This window comes from Schistocerca americana, chromosome 6 (genome assembly GCF_021461395.2).
Source record: "Schistocerca americana isolate TAMUIC-IGC-003095 chromosome 6, iqSchAmer2.1, whole genome shotgun sequence".
Lineage (NCBI taxonomy): Eukaryota > Metazoa > Arthropoda > Insecta > Orthoptera > Acrididae > Schistocerca > Schistocerca americana.
In genome coordinates this window covers 141,819,205-141,838,863 of record NC_060124.1, presented here as the reverse complement: position 1 = coordinate 141,838,863, position 19,659 = coordinate 141,819,205, and the positions used below count along the sequence as shown (strand labels likewise).

The window sequence follows — 19,659 nt, the reverse complement described above, 5'->3', positions numbered from 1 at the left end:
AAGGAATTCCTGATCTATAACACAGAGCATCCATGTACCTGTAACAATCAAACACATCCCCATATTCTTTTTTGTGTGCATGCTTAGTTATTATAAGCATAATTAAATACTTTATTTTTATATAATAAAACCTGTACATACATTAATATGAAATTGATTATTACTAGTTACATAATACCACAAACTATGCTGTTATAAATACAACAAATTTATAAAGCTGACTCAAAAAATGGATCACCAGAACACAAAATAAATGAAATAAAATAGATTGAATATTGGCTTAGTGAAGGATATTGTGTCACTTAAATACAATTTCAAGAATGTATCTTGCTCCAAATTTTATGATTACATTTAAATGCAAGCACAGATAATTGATAATGTTAGCTCTTCATAAAAATATAAAGAAAAATTCAAGAAAATTATTGATATCTCTGTGCACAATATTTATACAACACTTATGTTTTAAATAATAAAACGATATACCACCAAATTTTAGCTTATATTGTTTGATCTACTGTATCTTGGCTCACAGAACTCTGATTAATATTTTTGGATCTTCATGTCCTATATTTCATTAAAATGATCTGACAACCATGACCATGTAGTCTGTGTTTGGTGCTCTTTGACAGTATTCAATCTCAAGTGATGGCAGATGTCAGGTACAATCCTTAAAGTAATCAGTGTTGTGTAGTACACTGCAGATTTTAAAAATGATGTAAAGTAAAATGTGAAAATGAAGAGTGAAGCCTATTAACATCATAACTCATTGCAGAAAGGTGTTAAAGAATTTCTGTAGAAAGCAATATTAAGGGCTGACCTTTTCCTAACTTACTCTTCTTTTTTTGGGATCAAAACCAGAGTAAGTTGGTGTCATCTAGAGTAAACGTATTTTTTTTCCTTCATGGAAGAGCTCGGATAATTTATTCATATGTAACTAGTGAGAGAAATATGAGGCAGAAATAGGTAATGTTGAATTATTACAAAATTGTTTCTTGCACAATATGCAAGCACAGGCTGTCTAAATGTCCAATTTGAAGGTTAGTATGCTAGATTAAGGACATATTCTTGTGTGAAACAATAAATTTGTTTTTTCATTACTACTTAATTGTTATGAGTACTTGTTTAAAAAGTTTGCTCAATTTATTTGTTTTATTCATCACTGACCAAATTTCAGTTTTCCGTAAACAATCTGAAAGTGTGATTTAACATTTGGATGGAATGCAATACTGAGCATATGTTTACCATGGCCAGTTTGCTACAAAAGAACAATCAACTGTACAATTAACATCATTTATTGTGAGATTTGAAAAAATTTGTTCCAGAAAAAACACATTCCGTTCTTGAATGACAAAAAAATTTGTTTATTGCAAAGTTTGACCTCAGGTATCCTTACTACAAAATTATTGGATTTTTATCTTTTTCAATGTAGGGAGAGCAGACATTTTTTTGAGGATAGCAAAAATATTCCAATCAGTTATAATAATTTGAAACCACTGTTTTGGTCACACAAGACTACTATATATGTATTTAAAGATGCAGAACTACTTTTTCCATTTACTCAGGGGTTGATAGAGGCAAACATTACTGTGACAATTTCAGAAAACACGGATAATTGCAGTTTGCTTATAAACCCCCTCCTCCATCTTTAAACTACATCACCTGCACAGAAGTGTCACAGATTCAACACATAACACATAATTTTGATTGGGTTCAAATACTGACCTAACATTTCCCACACAAGACACTGTGGAAATTTGTGTGGTGGCACTCTGCCTAATGGGGATAACAAAGACTGTATTCTATTGGTAGCATGCAAATACTGGAAGAGATAAATATGACCACACACCACACAGGAGAGGTGCTGAGCAGTTGGCAGTCACAAAAAGGAGACTGAAATCATGTCTAAGCTTTCAGACATTTAGCTATGGGGCCACTACTGTTTATGTGCTTGTCAAACACTCATCACCCCATCAATACAGTGAGCAGTTAACTTTACTCCTAATTTAACAATTTTGTATTTCATAGAGAATTATCTATGAGAATCTCTCACCCAGCACAAAGTCCCAAGTGAGTGGAAAAAAGTGCAGCTGGTTTCTGTGTAGATGAAGGGCAAAAGGACAGACCCACAAAATTACACAGAAATATTCCTAACATTGGTTTGCTGCAGAATCCTTGTACATTTTCTCAGTTCAAATATAATAAATTTTCTTGAGACTGAGAAGCTTATGTCCATGAATCGGCACAGTTTTAGGAAGCTTCACTCTAGCGAAACCCAGCTTGCCCTTTTCTTCACAAGATTTATTGTGAACTATGGGTGAATGGCAACAGACAGATTCCATATTTCTAGATTCCCGGAAAGCATTTAACACAGCACTCCATTGAAGGCTGTTAAGGAAAGTACGAGCATGTAGAACAGGTTCACAGATACATGAGTTCTCAAAGACTTCTTAAGTTACAGAACCCAGTATGTTGTCCACAACAAAGAATTTTCAACAGAGACAATGGAATCATCAGGGGTGCTCCAGGAAAGTACGATAGGACTGCTGTTATTCTCTATATCCATAAATGATTTGGCATACAGAGTGGGAAGTTCTTTGCTGATGATGCTGTGGTGTACTGTAAGGTGTAGTCAGTGAGTGACTGTAGGAGGATGCAAAATGACTAAGACAAAATTTTGAGTTGATGTGATGAATGGCAGCTAGCTCTAAATTTAGAAAAATGTAAGGTATTGCAGATAAGCACGAAAAAGAAACCTGTAATGTTCAGATACAGCATTAGCAGTGTCCTGCTTGGCACAGTCATGTCATTTAAATACGTGGGCATAATGTTGCAAAGCGATATGAAATGGAGCAAGCATGTGAGGACTGTAGAAGGAAAGGTGAATAGTTGACTTCAGTTTATTGGGAGAATTCTATGAAAGTGTGGTTCATTTGTAAGGGAGACCATATGTAGGACACTAGTACAACCTATTCTTCAGTATTGTTGAAGTGTTTGTGATCTTATAACCGTACATCCTCCCCCTAGATTCATATGAAATGTCTGATACCACCTTTTTTTTATGCAACCGGCTGGTTTTTGGAAGATTCAGTGCTTCCTGGAGACTTTTGTGTGTGTTTTGGATGTATTGTTCAATTCAGTTTGCCAAAACACAGTTTATTATTAGTAAACATGTATAGAATGTTCTGGAAGGATGTGTATTATAGTAATTGTCTATGGATTGTTGTCATTAACAAAATTATGTACAGGTTCCAAATCAAAAACCTAGCTGAGAAGTTGAAGTAAGAGATATTTAGTAACAAATGTTAAGAGGCTGTGGAAACATTAGCATAAGTGTCTGGCACCTCTAATTATCTTAACTGCAGTTGATTGGTGGGTTGACAGAGATAATCTCATTATCTTGAGAAATGCCTTAAAAATTATGACTAAATGATGTATTTTCATTTGTTATCTATTTTTATGTCCTCCTCTGTAATTGATATCTTTTGTAATTACATTTCTAATTAACTCTCCAATTGTTTACACCACACAACTTTCCGATTTTCAGAATTTGATGCCTTATTTGTAAATTTTACGGATAAAGTATGAGATTTGTACTATCATTTAATGTTAGTAACCAAATCCAAACTGTGATTAATTATGTAACTAAAATAATACAAGAGAAGTTATTGTAATTAAAGTTCAGACTGATTTTTTATATTTAAAACTACAGATAATACTAAAAAATGTATGTAATATGATACTGTATTTTATACCTTATTTGGCTATAACATCAGTTTCTTTACGTTTTGTAAATTTTAATTGTAACATCAAAATTGCACAAAATTAATAATGGGTTATTTTGAAATTTATTGTTAAAATTCTATACAAAGCGATGCAGTGAGGCCTCAAGTTAGTTTTTGAGTTTTTGTTTCGTCAGTCAGTCAAAGAGATCTGTGAAGTATCAGTCAGTGTTTTGTTAACGTGACAAGTATGCAGTTCAGTTGTCAATAAATTTTGAGAAGCTGGAAACTGTCATATTATTTCATCAAATGAGCTCCAGGCCAAGTTAAGTTAATTTAAGTAACGTTCAAGAATAAAGCATCATTACAATCTGTACCAGGTCAGATTACAGGAAGACACTGAAGCAATTTAGATGGGCAGCTAGATTTTTTGTGGTAGGTTTGAACAAAATGCAAGTGTTACGGAGATGTTTCAGGAACTCAAATGGAAATCCCTGGAGGGAAGGTAACATTCTTTTTGAGGAACAGTATTGAGAAAATTTAGAGAATTGTCAATTGAAGCTAACTGCAGAATGATTCTGTTGCCTCCAACATACATTGTGTCTAAAGACCACAAATATAAGATACAAGAAATTATGGATCATAGCATACAGACAGTAGTTTTTCCCTCATTCTATTTGCAAGTGAAACAGAAAAGGAAATGACTAGTAGTGGTACAGGGTACCCTCTGTCACATGCCATAAGGTGGATTGCAGAGTATCGGTGTAGATGTCGGTGAATATGTAGATGTAGACTTCAGCAGGAAAAAATGGTCAACCACAAAAGTGGCAAGCCCTACAAAATTATTCTGAACTTTGTCACATTTTGTAGTCTGCAGTTGTTTCATACAAGTTTGTGGGGCATCACCAGATAGCAGATCCACCTTACATAAAGTTTCACGAACATCACTGAATCCTAGACATTTTTGACATGTCTTCAGTTACCTGCTATTTCATTCTTATTACCTTATGTACAAAAATGGAAACATATTTTGCAAGTATGAAGGTTTTCCTGTAAACTAGTTACAAATACAAACACATTTACTGCAAATTTAGCAAACAAGCTTTATTTAAAGTTCAATGTCTTTCCATAGGGAAATGGTGTTTTTTTATTCACTCCTCTACACACTTGTAAGATGCACCTTCTTTTCAGTGGAAGGATTCCGTCAGCAAAATGCCTGTTTTCTGCCTGTAGCTATATATATTTTGGTAAGTAGCAGGATGTTATTCTATAACGCTTTTTCTTAGAAACCTCTCACCTGATGCCAATAGAATATTTGCCGAATGGTAGCTTTTGTCCTGAGTATTTCTTGTTCTTGGATACAAGGTGAAAGTGGTCAGGATTTCCATTAAGCAAAGGTCGAAAAATACGTTCTTCCACCATTTCATTTGACTTCTCTAGAAGGGACAGTATGATATGAGCTGATCATTTCTGTATACATCTGTTATGTTGAAACTGTAGACTAGAATGACATCAGCTTTTTTTCTTCTTAATCATCCTTATTTTGCTGTGAACCTCTACCTGTCATTCTGTAATGACTTGAAAAACAGAGAACATCTCTCATGTCCATCTACTTCACACACAACAAACCATTCTTCCTCATGAATGCAGACTCACTTTTCTTTAGATTTTTGCTGACTATGCCTTGTTCAGATAGTCCCCTACAATTTGACATGCACATTCCCACATACTGTTCTCCTTCTCCTACAGAAATTCAGAAACAGCTAGTGAACTATAATATCTGTTTTTTATATGGTTTGTATCATTTTCCTCAGATGAAAACAGTGCTGGAGACTGAAAAAGTAAATATAAAAGCATTCAAATGAAAACCGATGACCTGCCATAATATGTAGTCTGCATTACAGATGGCCCCACAAGAAGAATGGACCTTCACAAGCTGTGGAGGGGGAATGGCACACTGCCACATCACAGGTGCAGGGAGTTGATGGGTTATGACCTTGGTTGTTGTTGGACTGCTCTAGTATGCTTGTCCAGCTGTTGACAGGGAGGCAAACAAAGAAGAGATGAGAGATGTGTTTCATTTTCTGGTTGCTGATCGTACTGGAGTACGCAAAATTCATCGTTGCATGTCTGCTGTGCACAGAAAACATTGCATGTGTCTGATGTGTGTTCATGAGTGGTAGAGGAAATTTCAAGAAGGACACATATCACTGCAAGATGATCTGCAACCAGGAAAGGCCCACTGAGCCATTACCCCTGATGTGATGGCATGGATTGATAGCCTTATCCATGGAGACTGATGAATCACAGAGAATGAAATTTATGTTCTGGGCAGCATTAGCCATGGCTCTCTGCATGCGATCATCGACGACTACTTGCATTACCACAATATTTGCATTCACTGGGTGCTGCATCACCTGATGGGAGGACAAAAGATGGACAAAAAGACATCAAGTATGAGTCATCTGTTTCGGTATCAATAGGAAGGGCATGTGTTTCTATCCCATATCATCACAGGGCACAAAATATGGTGACACCATTTCGACCCCAAGGGCAAATGGCAAACCCAACAGTGGAAGCAGCTCACAGCTCCCGTGCCAAAGAAATCCAAAGCTGTTCATACAAGTTCGGGTAAGATCTTGATGATTTTGTTCTTCAACTGCAAGGAGGCCTCTGCTCATCGAGTTCCTAGAGCGTGGAACCACCATCATTGAGTAGCAATATGAAGACACTTTGCAGAAACTGTAATGCACCACAAAGTCAAAACGTCCAGGAATGCTATCAGACTGAAGAATCCTGTTGCATGATAATACCCCCCCCCCCCCCCCCCCCCCCCTTCCTCTCCCTACTGCCAAATGGATGAAGGCTGCTTCAGCAGTTTGGTTGGGAATCACTGTAACACCTCCTCACATCCCTCATCTGTCACTGGGTGATATTCACATGTTTGGCATCCAGAAGAAAGATATAAATGGACACTGGTTTCAGACAGATGGGGGAGTGCAAGAGAGGCCATGACTGTGGATCCATCGGTGGCCTATCACTTTCTAAAAAACAGGACTTGATCATCTTGTCTCCTATTGGATTAAATGTCTTAATGTCTGTGGTGATTATTTTAGAATGGACCCATTCCATGGTCCCAGTGTGGTGGGTGTTCGGTTTTCATTTGTATGCCCCTTATAATTCATGAGAGATCTGACTTTATGGATGAGATTTTCGCCAGGTCAATTTTTTGGAATGTATGAGGCATTGTTATGAGAGAATAGCAAAAAATAGATTTCTAGCCAAAACAAAGCCTGGGAATGACGAGAACATCAGTAATCATGCAGTCAGCTTTTCTTTACTGATAACAGTGAAGAAAAATACATTCCAGTGAGTGAATTAGATGAGAAGGAGGTAGTAACTGGAATGAGCCCAGATGGACAAAGGTGTGAATTAGTTGTGAAATCTGTTTATATGCACATGCAGATCCCCCCCCCCCCCCCCCACACACACACACACAAATATACACTTTTTTTACTTTTTACAGCAAAATACGTGAAATAATAAACAGTAAAATTTTTTGTCAATATTATTGTTGTATCTGCACATACAATACAAATAACATGTGCACTCTTCACTTCCTTTCCCTGTTCTCCCATAACAAAAAAATTTGAACTAATATGTGAGGGACAATGGCAAGACAAAACAATTTCATTTTTAAACAATGGAAAGTCTGAATTGTGCAGGTGGCAACTCTTCCTACAATATATCCTACATTCCTGTAACCCTCCTAGCCTCAAACTTTGTTAGTCATTGTCCTCATCTATCTATCCCCTTCCCTGTTCCCATTCTAACACTACACAGCTCTCTATTCCACCAATGCACCCAGTCTTCTTATTTCTCTCCTTTTCTGCTACCCCCTACCTCCCGCCCTCCGACTAACCTCTTGACTACACCTAGCTGCCCTACCCTCTCTCCACTTCATCCCTGCATGCTCCCAAGCAGCACGTCACCGTTCCCCAACCCTATCCTGCTATCCCTCCCCATCCCTACCCCAGCCTCCTCCTTGCCCCCACCAAGTTGCCTCTCCCATCATTCACTGCTGCTGCTGCTCATAGTCTGGCTTCAGCTGCAAGAGACTGTGGTCATGTGTGTGTGGGAATTGCGTTTGCAGTCTGTCATCTATTTTTGACAGAAACCTTGTTGGCCGAAAGCTTATTTTGTGACAGGAAGCTTATTTTGTGACAGTCTCTTTGTTGTGCCTATCTGCGACTTAACATCTCCGCTCTATGGTGAGTAGCAACTATCCTTTTCATAATAATGTCATTTTTATTTTGTAAAACTTCTGAGGTATCTAAATAATGTAACTGAAATTATGTTCTAACAATTGCTATACACATTCTGACAGTAATTCAAAATAACATGAAGACACTCTCCCTCCTCAACACCCAATTTTTAATGGATATCCCCAATTACCCTTATTTGACTTTCTTACATATTGTCAAAAGTCACACAAAATATTCAAACACTTTAACTATAACTGTTTCTTACCAATAAATACTGGCAAATAGATAGACATCATACAAGGCAGAATTTATGTATGAATTCAGTGAAAAGCATACACCATTAAAATATTGCAGCTAAGAAATAACAAAATTGACGTTAATGTGAAGGCTTCCACACATATAATGTAGAAGCTCACAAAAGAGTCCAGAAACACTGCAAAATCTAAGGGAGTAACTACTGTCACAATACTGTATACACTGTAAGTTTTTGCCACGAGGATAATATCTCATATTATATTTGTCAAAGGGTTGCAAAGAGTTGAAAACTATGTAATAATGTGTGTTAGTGTTCCAAAAATTCTTTCAATGGGTCACAAGAAATCAGCCTTTTTTATGTAAACAATTGAATATCCAGGATGGGATAGCAACAATATGCATACATTACTACTTATCACACAGAGGTGGTGTTGAGTAACAGTCTATCCTTTGCATACTGTTTTTTATGATTTACATATTCCTTACATGGCATTTTACAATATTGTGATCAATACAATACTGTAATTAATTGAGATTACACCTACACATGATAAACTGTATCATCTAAGTGAGTATATAAATTTAAAAAGGAAAAGAAAACAAGGAAAGAAGAAAAACATGTAAATGTTGATAGAAATAGAAAACAGAAACAACATATGCACTTGCCAAACCTCAGTATTTTGTGTTGCCTGCCACAGCCAAATAACACACCCTGTTCTTTCTTTGAATAAGCAGATCACAGGCATTTCCATTCAAACATTCAACAATTTTGTGACTTAGTTAATAGGTGATGGATTAATCAATGGACAGTATCAAAATGAAGGTGCCAATGTATCACATACACTGAATGTCAGCCAGTGGCAAACTGGCAATTATGCACTAAAACAGGCAGTTAATGACTGACCAACTTAAAGATGTTATGTGTAATGAGTTCAAGGCCATAAATGTCAATCCTTCATGAAAGAAATATCACATAATTTGGAGAAATATGTTCTGTTATTCATGGCTGTCAATGAAAACCATTCTCAGTATAATACATTAATAGAAAGTTAGTCAAGAGGACCTTCCATTAATATTGAGACCATTGGAGAGAGAGAGCAATACTTCAGATTGGCCATCCTAAAAGAACTACCCCAGCATTCACCTGAAGTGATATATGGCACCCACAGGAAAATGAAATCAAAATACAGTAGCTGGACCATGGGTCAAACATCTTTCCTTCAAAATAGAAGTCCAGTATCGTACCTGTCATTACATCTTGCTCTATCATACTTTGTTTGACAATATTCTTATAGAACATTTCCCATATTGATACATTCTCTGTTATGATCTTTTAAGTGTGACTTTGTACCTCCCATTACTCATCTGCAGATGAGTGTGCTTTCTTAATTTTTTTGAAAGTGTAATAACGTGAATGCAGAAAGTCTTTTGCTTCTTCATTTGAGTGTAATTTTGTTTTGGTGTTTTTTTTTCATTAAATCTTCTTTTGTGATTTATGATGACATATTATTTTATTATTTCTGAGGTTGTTCATTACATTTCAAGCTAAATCTGCACATCACCATCAATCTTTGTTGCCGACGATTTAGAATTACATCAATGAGACACTTATGTCACTCACCACAGGTCCTGGAAGCCCTCGCAAACCTTGCGGCCCGGTATCTCCACGGTCACCCTTTAAACCTTTCTCACCACTGGTGCCATCTCTGCCAGGGGGCCCTGGTGGACCTTGTTCCCCAGGAAATCCTCTTAATCCTTGTGGTCCTTCTGGACCTTCTGGGCCTGGAGAGCCCTGGTAAAATACAATAATGATCATCAGAAAAACTACAGTTTACAGCATTGAAGAGATGTTAATGTGTCATTTATGTGGAGTCTGTCAAAGGTTACTATCAGTGAACTATCCAAACAATGTATCATTAAAGAAATGAAAAAGTAAAAAGAACATAAGAAATAATCATGTGCCCTTCAAGAAGTGTCACTGCCTGTAATCTGTAAGTCTTACCAATCTACAGACATAGGTGACACTGAAAATGAATGTGCTGCATTCACTGTTAATAGAACATAGATAATTAGAGCACAACACTAATTAAACAACAAACTCTGAATATTAAACTGGTATTACTTTTTGCTACCAAGGCTTGTGGAAGGCAGGGAAACGACAAACAGTTTAATGATCTAGTGTAAATTAATGAGTACACATGTTGGTACTGTAGTAACTGTGGCTGACACCTTTTGATCCAGCTAACAATCACATAGCAGAGGCATTGTGTTGCCGCCCTAACATGATCCCTGCAACTCACCCACAGCACATTGCACCTGCAGCAGCTGTTGCAGTATCTGGTGGTGCCACATTCACTGGATACAGTGCTGTTATTGCCAATATTAGCTTGCCTCTTTGAGCCATGTGACGTTATCTTGATTTCATGGTATTCCTCCACTGGACACTGCCCAGCCACTCACTTCAGTCGACAGTGGAAGTTCACAGTTACAATTCTCTGGATCAGGAGCTAATTGCTCACGTGGTCCCACAATCTGCCCATGTGGTCCCACAATCAGAGTTCCACTCACCACAGTGCAGCGCACACATGTCAAAGCCTGCAGCCTCGCCCACTTCATCCAAACCATTGAGTCTTTATGAGTATTTCAATCACAAACAATGCCCATTTATGGACATTACCTGAACACGTCAGTGCTGCTCTATTAAGATGGATAGTGTACTTAACTCAGTGGCTTCATTAGCATAATGGTACAGCTCATACATTCAGAAAATTGTCACTGTATTTGGTGTCAAGCCTTATCAGATCAGGATAATCTTTGATTTGTATAACTTTGGAAGCTGTTTTCTGTTATACTTGCTTAAATTATCGAAATTACGAGAGAGCACATTCCGGGAAGAGATGGGCAACATATTACTACCGCCCACATATATCTCGCGTAATGATCACAACGAAAAGATTCGAGAAATTAGAGCAAATACGGAGACTTACAAGCAGTCGTTCTTCCCACGCACAATTCGTGAATGGAACAGGGAAGGGGGGATCAGATAGTGGTACAATAAGTACCCTCCGCCACACACCGTAAGGTGGCTCGCGGAGTATAGATGTAGATGTAGAAGGTAATGTGCAATACAGTTCTATTGTTCTTTTGACTACCCATGCGCATTTATTCATTGTAATATGAATCTCCCACAATGAGATTCAACAGTGGCACTGTGGTAAAAATTTGTTTTCTGAAACACCTCACTCAATTTTAACAACAAGGGTAAACTTTAAGCAAAGACTGTTTTAGTTCCAGGATTTTGTTCCCTGCATCTGTGCTCAACTTGGTAGCCTTCTCTCTGTCTTCCACACAGTACTTTTCATGGTTCTGCTCCACATTCAGACTCAGACTAGACATTGTCAGCTGTTTAGCTTACTTGCATTTGTGTCCTCCTTCCTTAGATCCAGTGGCATTGTAGCTAACGAGCTACACTATCTGTTGCTTCTGGGTTACAAGAGGTCATTTTATCTTTCACACTATCAAATTCTTTGTTAACATAATTTTCTGTGAGAGACATTGCTTTTGTGCAATACAGTTATTTACGATTGGCTCTTAGGTCAGACTGCTCAGCTCTTCATTTGCGTGTGCACAATTTTTGCTCTGTCATGTTTCATGATTATATGCCATATTATTACTTATTTTGACTTGCCTCTGTCTAGTGATAGTGCAGATTATTTCATTTGTTAAATGTTTGCTGAGTTATGTGCCTTTGCTATTAACTGTGCCGTTCTGCTCCTATTGCTTTACTGTATTTATTGGGAGCCCTTTCATGTGAGTAACGACTTGACGCAGTGTGTACATTTCTTGCATCTTAGTGTACTCCATGGATATGGATTGATGTGTGGTCTGTTCGCTATTCCATTTTCATTTGGAGGTAACTACCTGTGTCACATGAAACAGCTCGTTACTGGTAGTTACGGATAGCTCGGCATTTGTTGATTTTGCCATTGTGAATTCTGGGGCAGATAGGCTGTGCATCGAATTTCAGTTGAGCCACTGTCAATCTTGGACATTACATGACTCAGTTACTGTGCAGGACACCCTCTGTCAATCCACTTGCCTACTATCATATGTTCATCTGTCATAGTTGATCCAGCACTGGAACTGTCTCTGTCTTGGTTTGTACAATCACGGGGTGGCTGATGCAGCAATTGGTTCACACCTTTAATTGTTTGGCTCAAAGTGCAACAGCAACTTCACTTTAACTGTGGGACATGTCATCACAGCTTTGGCCTCAAGTTTGGCTCTTACAGTATATCTCTGAGTTTATTTTTTGGCAGCTCGCCTGTCCCTCTGCTGCATCAGTCCTGCTATGGAAAATGTGGTCTCTAACTCCTCCAAATTTCAACAGTGCCTTGGATTCATGGCCAACCTTCCTCAGATGGCTGACATACTTCCCTCAGGCCTCTGCATTCCCCACCGATTGCCTTCGGGCCTCCCCAGACAGCTCAGCCTTCTGCACTGCATCCTTTGCCCCAGTGGCCCCTCCATCACTGTCAGCCCAACTACCACCACTGGTGCCCCTCCATCCCCAGCACCTCCACAGGCTCAGTGACTCCTCAGGCTCCAGCACCACTTGCATCCTCGCTGCCAAGCCTGGCGCCTCTTCAAGCTCCAGCATCACTGGCGCCCTTGCACTGGGGTCCAGGATCTCTTCAGATTCCAGCACCACTGGTGCCCTTGCCACTAGCACCCTCGCTGCCAGGCCTGGTGCCTCTTCAGGTTCCACCACCACCACCAATGCCCTCACCAGTGTGTCCAGGGCATCTTCAGGTTCCAGCACCACTGGCACCCTTGCCATTGGCAGCCTCTGTGTCAGCCCTGGAGCTTCTTTCAGTTCCAGCAGCACCAGCACCCTTGCTACTGGTCACAGCACCTCTTCCTATCCACGTGCAATGGCACCCTCACTGCTGGCCTCCACATTACTAGCCCACTTGACACTCCCTCTCTTGTGCTTCCTGTGCCCTTGGCACCTGTCCGCTTCATGTAGTCCCCTTCTTGTCCAATGTTGGTGTCACACCACACTCTGTCAACATCACTGACCACATCTTGTCCCTTCTGGACACATTTTCTTTGTTTTGGCCATCCTTTGTACCTGTTACCAACATTCAGCCAACATCCTCGTAGCCCTGCTTCTCTCCTGGGCTTCTTCTCATGTGGGTCACACTCACATCACATCCTCGGTTTCCCCTCCAATAGTCACCATTGTGGTGTGCAATGTATCTTCCCCCGGACTGTGCTCCGTGCCACTCTGCCCTACTCAATGGCCCCAGATATCTTTCATCTTGGTTGTGTCCTGCAACATCCACGGTCTCCTACTCTTTGCAGAGTGCCTGCCTCTTCTCTTCAGGGCACCATCCATGGGACTTCAGCTGGAATTCCCCATCACCCCTATTCTCTGGTCATGGAAGTTTCACTGCAAGCTTGGCTCCTTCAGGTTGTGCCACCTTTTGTGGCATGATCACCCTTTTGTCAGTGATGACCTTGCATGGTTCTTGTTTTTCAGGTTCAATTCTCCCCAATGGTACCTCTGTCTCCCCCTTGGAGCAGAGCGGATGCTGTATCATCAACAGGTGCAAGCTACATGACATTATCATGATGTCCTGGTATTCTTTCAACAGACAGCTTTGTGCGATGCCGCCCAGCTGCCCATCAGTGAATCAACGGCTGGAGCTCAGAGCTATGGTTCTCTTGGCAAGGAGCCAACCGCAAAAGCAGTTCCACACTCAAGAGTTCCATTTACTGTAGTGCAGTGCACATCAGACAGAGCCTACAGCCTCGCATACTGTGTCCAAAGTCTTCACGAGTGCTTCAGCCATGGACTGTGCCCATGTACGGACATTTCCTGGCTGCACCAGTGTTACTCTATTAGGATAGAGAGTATATTTAACTCAGTGGCTGTATTAGCATACTTTGTCCAAAGTCTTCGCGAGTGCTTCAGCCATGGACTGTGCCCATGTACGGATATTTCCTGGCTACACCAGTGCTGCTCTTTTAGGATAGAGAGTATACTTAACTCAGTGGCTATGTTAGCATAATGGTACAGCTTGCACATTCAAGAAACTGACATTGTATTTGGTGCACAGCCTTATCATTAGAGGAAACCTTGCATTAGTTTGGATGCTGTTTTCTGTTGCACTTGCTTAAGGCACTGTGCAATGAAATTCTATTGTCCTTTTGACTACCTGGTCACATCCATTCATTGTAGCAGTCACCTCCCAGTATCGGACACAACAAGTATCATTTCTTGTAATGAATTATTCTACATTAATATATGTGATGAAATTGAGTGCTTACACTTATTACATACCCTCATTTGCTGGAAATGGGTTTCTGTGGTGATTTTCAAGTTGTTTCTCAATCTTATAACTTTTACGCTCCCCAGCTGTTTCCTCCACATAAATATACAATCGTTTCCAGTGTAGTTCCCCATGGAAACTGCTTCTTCAAAATGAGTTCTAAATTTGTGAGTGATTGAATATACATACTAGCGGGTAAAAAAACACATTACCATGGGCGGAGCTAGTGTAGTACACGTTTCTGCCATGTGTATAACACAACTGATTGCAGTTCAGTACTGGTTGTGTTGTTGACCTGGCTTGTTCAGGTCATCTGCAGTGACTGTTTTTGCTAGTGCTGTATTATTCTTTTTTTTCATTTTTTATGATGGTATGTTTAAGTAAACAAGGTGCAGCTGTGAAATTTTGTTTTCTACTTGGTAAAAATGTCGCTGAAACTGTTTTAATGTTGAAAACAGCTTACCAAGATGATGCCAAGGGAAAAACTCAAATATATCAAAGGCTTGCTTGATTTAAAAATGGTGACTTGTCAATTGATGATAAGCCTCATTTTGGACATCCATCAATGACCCGTATAAATGAAAACATTGAAAAAATTCGGGCTTGTGCTCACAGACTGTCGACAGACAATTGATCAACTGTCAGAGATTAATAGGTTGTAATAGAGAGTATTTTGAAGGGGATAAGGTTGTTTTGGAAACAATTTGAAAATATATAGCTTTTAAAAAAAATAATTCTTTTTTTTTTTTTTTTTTTTTTTTTTTTTTTTTTTTTTTTTTTTTTTTGGGGGGGGGGGGGGGTTCCCCATGTAGGATACTTTAAATCTACTATCTTTCATTCTCTCTTTAATTTTTTGAGGCTACTTCTCATCTAATGTGAATACATGCTGTGTCAGATCTTTCTTTCCAACTCATCCAGATAAGAATAACCTCTGTAAAATGAGGCATACACTTCAGTTTCACATAAAATATACTCTCTAGCTGCAATGTAAAAGATCGAATCATTGATGAAGAAACAATACAATATAACTGACTCTGTGTGGATTTGCTGTGTAACTGCAAAAGTGCATGCAGCCACATTACCGTATTTACTCGAATCTAAGCCGCACTTTTTTTCCCAGTTTTTTTAATCCAAAAAACCGCCTGCGGCTTAGAATCGAGTGCAAAGCAAGCGGAAGTTGTGAGTAATGTTGGTAGGTGCCACCACAACGAACTTCTGCCGTCTAATATATGCAGTGAGTATGGAGATCACTGAATATATGTAGTGCTACACAGGCATGCTTTGCAGGCACATAAGATAAATACTGGCGCCAAAACCTCTGTGTCAGTAAATAAATTTAAAAAAAAAGAGGTGGAAGATGAGCATTTTTCTCTGCCCCAAGTTTCAACCACTGCATTTTCATATATTATCCATTAAAGTAAATACAAATTCCATATTGTTCATCTTTGAATATAGCAGCATTTCAATGTACTACGAAAAACCACTGGCAAGACTGTTTGGCATGTTTGTCAATATGCCCAACTCTAAATTCTGAATTTTTTCCTACTTGTGAGAAGAGATGGTTGCTAATAGGAACTTTTATGAATTGTGAATTAGATGCAGTGTTCTCTTCACCATAAGAATAATACGAATATAAACATTTTGCCATGTATTGTTTCATGTTTGCAGCTACCTCATTTAAATCCTGTCTGCCTCATAAACTACGAAACTAGAGTGAGACAACAGCAAACGCGGAAGAATATACATATCATGTCATGTTTATATTCATATTTTTCTTATGCCTAATAGTGATACAGTCAGAAATGAAGCACGGCAATTGACTAGATTTTTAAATCTAAGATGACTCTAATTTCTGTGCAGAATGTCTGCAAAGATTTTCAAACGGAGAAAATTTTCACTAAACTCTCGTTCAGATTATCTTCTACCATACGCAGTCTATTATTTGGTTCTTGTTGATCATTATCAAAGAAAGCAGCAGTGTAAGTAACAAAAAATGGCAGTCTCTTGCCATTGTTTCGCTAATGAGATGATTCCTCTCTCTCTTTTTTTTTTTTAATTGTAAGCAGCAGTAGCACGCACTAAAGCAAGCCATGCCATGATCAGCGACAGGTCGTAAACACTCATCATCAGAATGCGACAAACAACGAATGACACCGTACAATAAGGCATTTTCAGCTTAGAGTGACGTAAGCACCTACAACAAAGAGAACGGCACTTATCAGATCAAAGAAAAACAAGCAATGAATTCAAACGAGACGAGGCACGTGAAGAAGGAAGGGTACCCATATAAATACAGACGTAGCACCTGACACATAGCAATGGCTACCTGGTAAAGCTTAACTGCTAAGCTTACGACTCGAACCAAACTACTGTAGCTGTATCGTCATTCATTCGACCTAAATTGTGTCTCATATTACAATGGACCAACTTTGTTTTGATTTGGAGGAGCGGCCATAAACTTTTCTCTCCCCTTGAATTTCGAGTCTCAAATTTCAGGTGCGACTTAGATTCGGGAATTTTTTTTTCCTTGATTTCGAGTCTCATTTTTCAGGTGCGGCTTAGATTCGAGTGCGGCTTAGATTCGAGTAAATACGGTAAATTGTTATTGCTTGTTATTATTTCCCCATGTTGCACAGCAATTCCTGGAAGGAAATTTACACAGTCTCTGACAAGCTGATCTTGCTGCTCACGTGAAAGTAACGTATAAAAGTGGAGACTTGTTTTTGAGAGAGATTGACAGCTGCCATTCACAGCCCCAATAATTTATCCTCTGCTGGTCTTCCTGAATTTTGCTACAGTCTACTGGCATTGCAAACTCCCTAACCCCTTGTCAATACACAGCATTTTGTAATAAATATTCATTGCTCAGTGCACATAAATCTGAAGAACCTTTTTAACATTACTATTGATTCACATTTGATTTTTATGTGGTAGTCATTATTCTTTAAATGGAAAACACTGAATTTTGTCTTCTCAGTATCAGTCTAAATTAATGTCATCATACTATAGCACCTGTTGTTCTAAATCTACAATCAATTTTCTCTCCATTGAACTTGAATGAAAGAACAAGACACAGGCAATGTCCTATACAACATGTAGCTAAAAAATGAGGAACAGGTAAAAAAAGATAGACCATACCTGAGGTCCTGGAACTCCTGGTGGACCTGCTGGGCCAGGCACACCCTCTCCAGCAGCTGACACATTTCCAGGTGGACCCTGTGGCCCAGGTAATCCCCTCAGACCTGGAGTACCTGGTGTTCCATCGGAGCCAGGCTCTCCTTTTGCACCAGGGATGCCTGGGCTACCCTTTGAGGATAGTAAAATGAAGTTGGCAATTAATGCAAAACAAGCAAGAACAATGTAACTTTCAAAATGTTTCTTTATGAAGTATGACTTCATAATTGTATAGTGACACTTATGGTTGCTATATGTTGTATATACAGCTGCATTTATCTGTTATTGGTAACTTAATATTTACTTGATTACAATAGTATTTTCCAAAGAAAAATATTTACATATATGTAGATATATTTACATATATTTGTACATACAGAATAATGATAATGGAAATTCCTGGATGGAAAAATAAGTAAAATAAGGAAAAGGCAACCTCTTAACAACTAACACTAGCTTTCAAGTCTCTTTTTCCAGTAGAAAAACAGACATTCACACAGAGGTCTAAACATACATGTTCGCAATAGTGGCTAGACTCTCACTGATGTATTGACAGTGCATTGTTAACAAACGTCCATTCTCTCATATACAAATACTAAAAATTTGTTTTTCTTTTCCACTTGTTGCTACCGTTCACTACTTTTATTTTTTTTCTTACAAATTGTGTGTCATTCAGTGTTGTCATTGTCATCATTTGCTGACACTGCTGTTGCACACATGCAATGTAGTATGCAAAGACAGCTTGTGGGCCAGGAAGGGAGTGTACTTGATAGTGCAGTTATTAGTACCTTCATCTCTCAGACACGTATCAGTTGTAGGCCTTAGCTCCAGGGCCTCATGCAGTAATGAAAGTGACAACATTTGCATCTGCACATAGCGATAAATACATGGTGACAGAAGTGGAAATTTTTTTATTATTATTATTATAACTGTTTAGTCCAGATGGAAAATTTCTGTCTGAAATTCTGTGCAAATAGGACAAATAATGCTTCTTAGTTTATGTGAAACTCAAAACAGATTAATAAAATTCAAAAAGGGTGCTTACCGGTTCTCCCTTGCCACCAGGACGGCCTGGAGGCCCTACAGGACCAGGAAGTCCCCGTGAACCTGTATCTCCTCTTGGTCCTCTGGGACCTGGACTTCCTGGAGGACCCTGCGGTGTTCATCAACAGACATGTTCCAAGACTTTCTACAAGAATCTTGTACATAATGAAAGCATAAGCACTTATCAAACATTTTTACATTTTAATCAAATTTTACACTGAAGAAAAATGCTTGTAAACCTCCAGAACAATTACCAAGAGTTAAAAAAATTTTTTAATGACAATTATGATTAGTAATGTATAACTCAGAGGCTGTATAATTTTTGTAAATTAACATCTAAATAATATCCTTCAGTATTTTTTACTCAGATACGACCAGGGAAAAATGTTGTGGATACAGAACAGATAAAAAAAGTTCTTCTCACCCAGAGCAAAGGACATAAACCTTAGGGGAATACTTAATATAAAAATAAGTGTGGCAATCAGGTTGAAAGCATACAGTACACCTCAAATACACATTTTAAATGATTTGAATGTTAAAATCAATTTAAATGAGGCTCAGTTGTTGAGTTCCCAGATGTAGGTAGACAATTTCTGCCACTCTACCCACAGTATGAAAGAAGTTTAGGAGCAGTGAGATTGTGATGGCATTTATGAGTAAGACTCAAGCATGTAACATGCAAAAACAAGATTATCTTGTCATTTGTTGTTGTTGTTTGTCAGTTAAGGTGCTTGATAGTGCAATTATTAGCATCCTCATCATCTGTTATTGTAGGCTTTTACTACCCATTACCTGGACACATGAAACTTAACCAGAAAAATAAGTCTGTATCAATAATGAAATGGTCATGGTGTTTTATTGTTA

At 38.6% G+C, this 19,659-nt stretch overlaps 1 protein-coding gene across 1 annotated transcript in view; it reads right to left on the bottom strand.

Annotated features, from left to right (window-relative positions):
- The window catches only part of LOC124620012 (collagen alpha-1(IX) chain-like), a 301,640-nt gene that overhangs the window by 95,199 nt on the left and 186,782 nt on the right, over window positions 1-19,659 (bottom strand). Inside the window, exons 10-12 of the mRNA XM_047146677.1 lie at window positions 18,797-18,904; window positions 17,716-17,883; window positions 9,861-10,031 (exon numbers count right to left, since the gene is read on the bottom strand). Of these exons, the coding sequence (XP_047002633.1) occupies window positions 9,861-10,031; window positions 17,716-17,883; window positions 18,797-18,904 (447 nt within the window). The remainder of the gene's footprint in view (window positions 1-9,860; window positions 10,032-17,715; window positions 17,884-18,796; window positions 18,905-19,659) is intronic.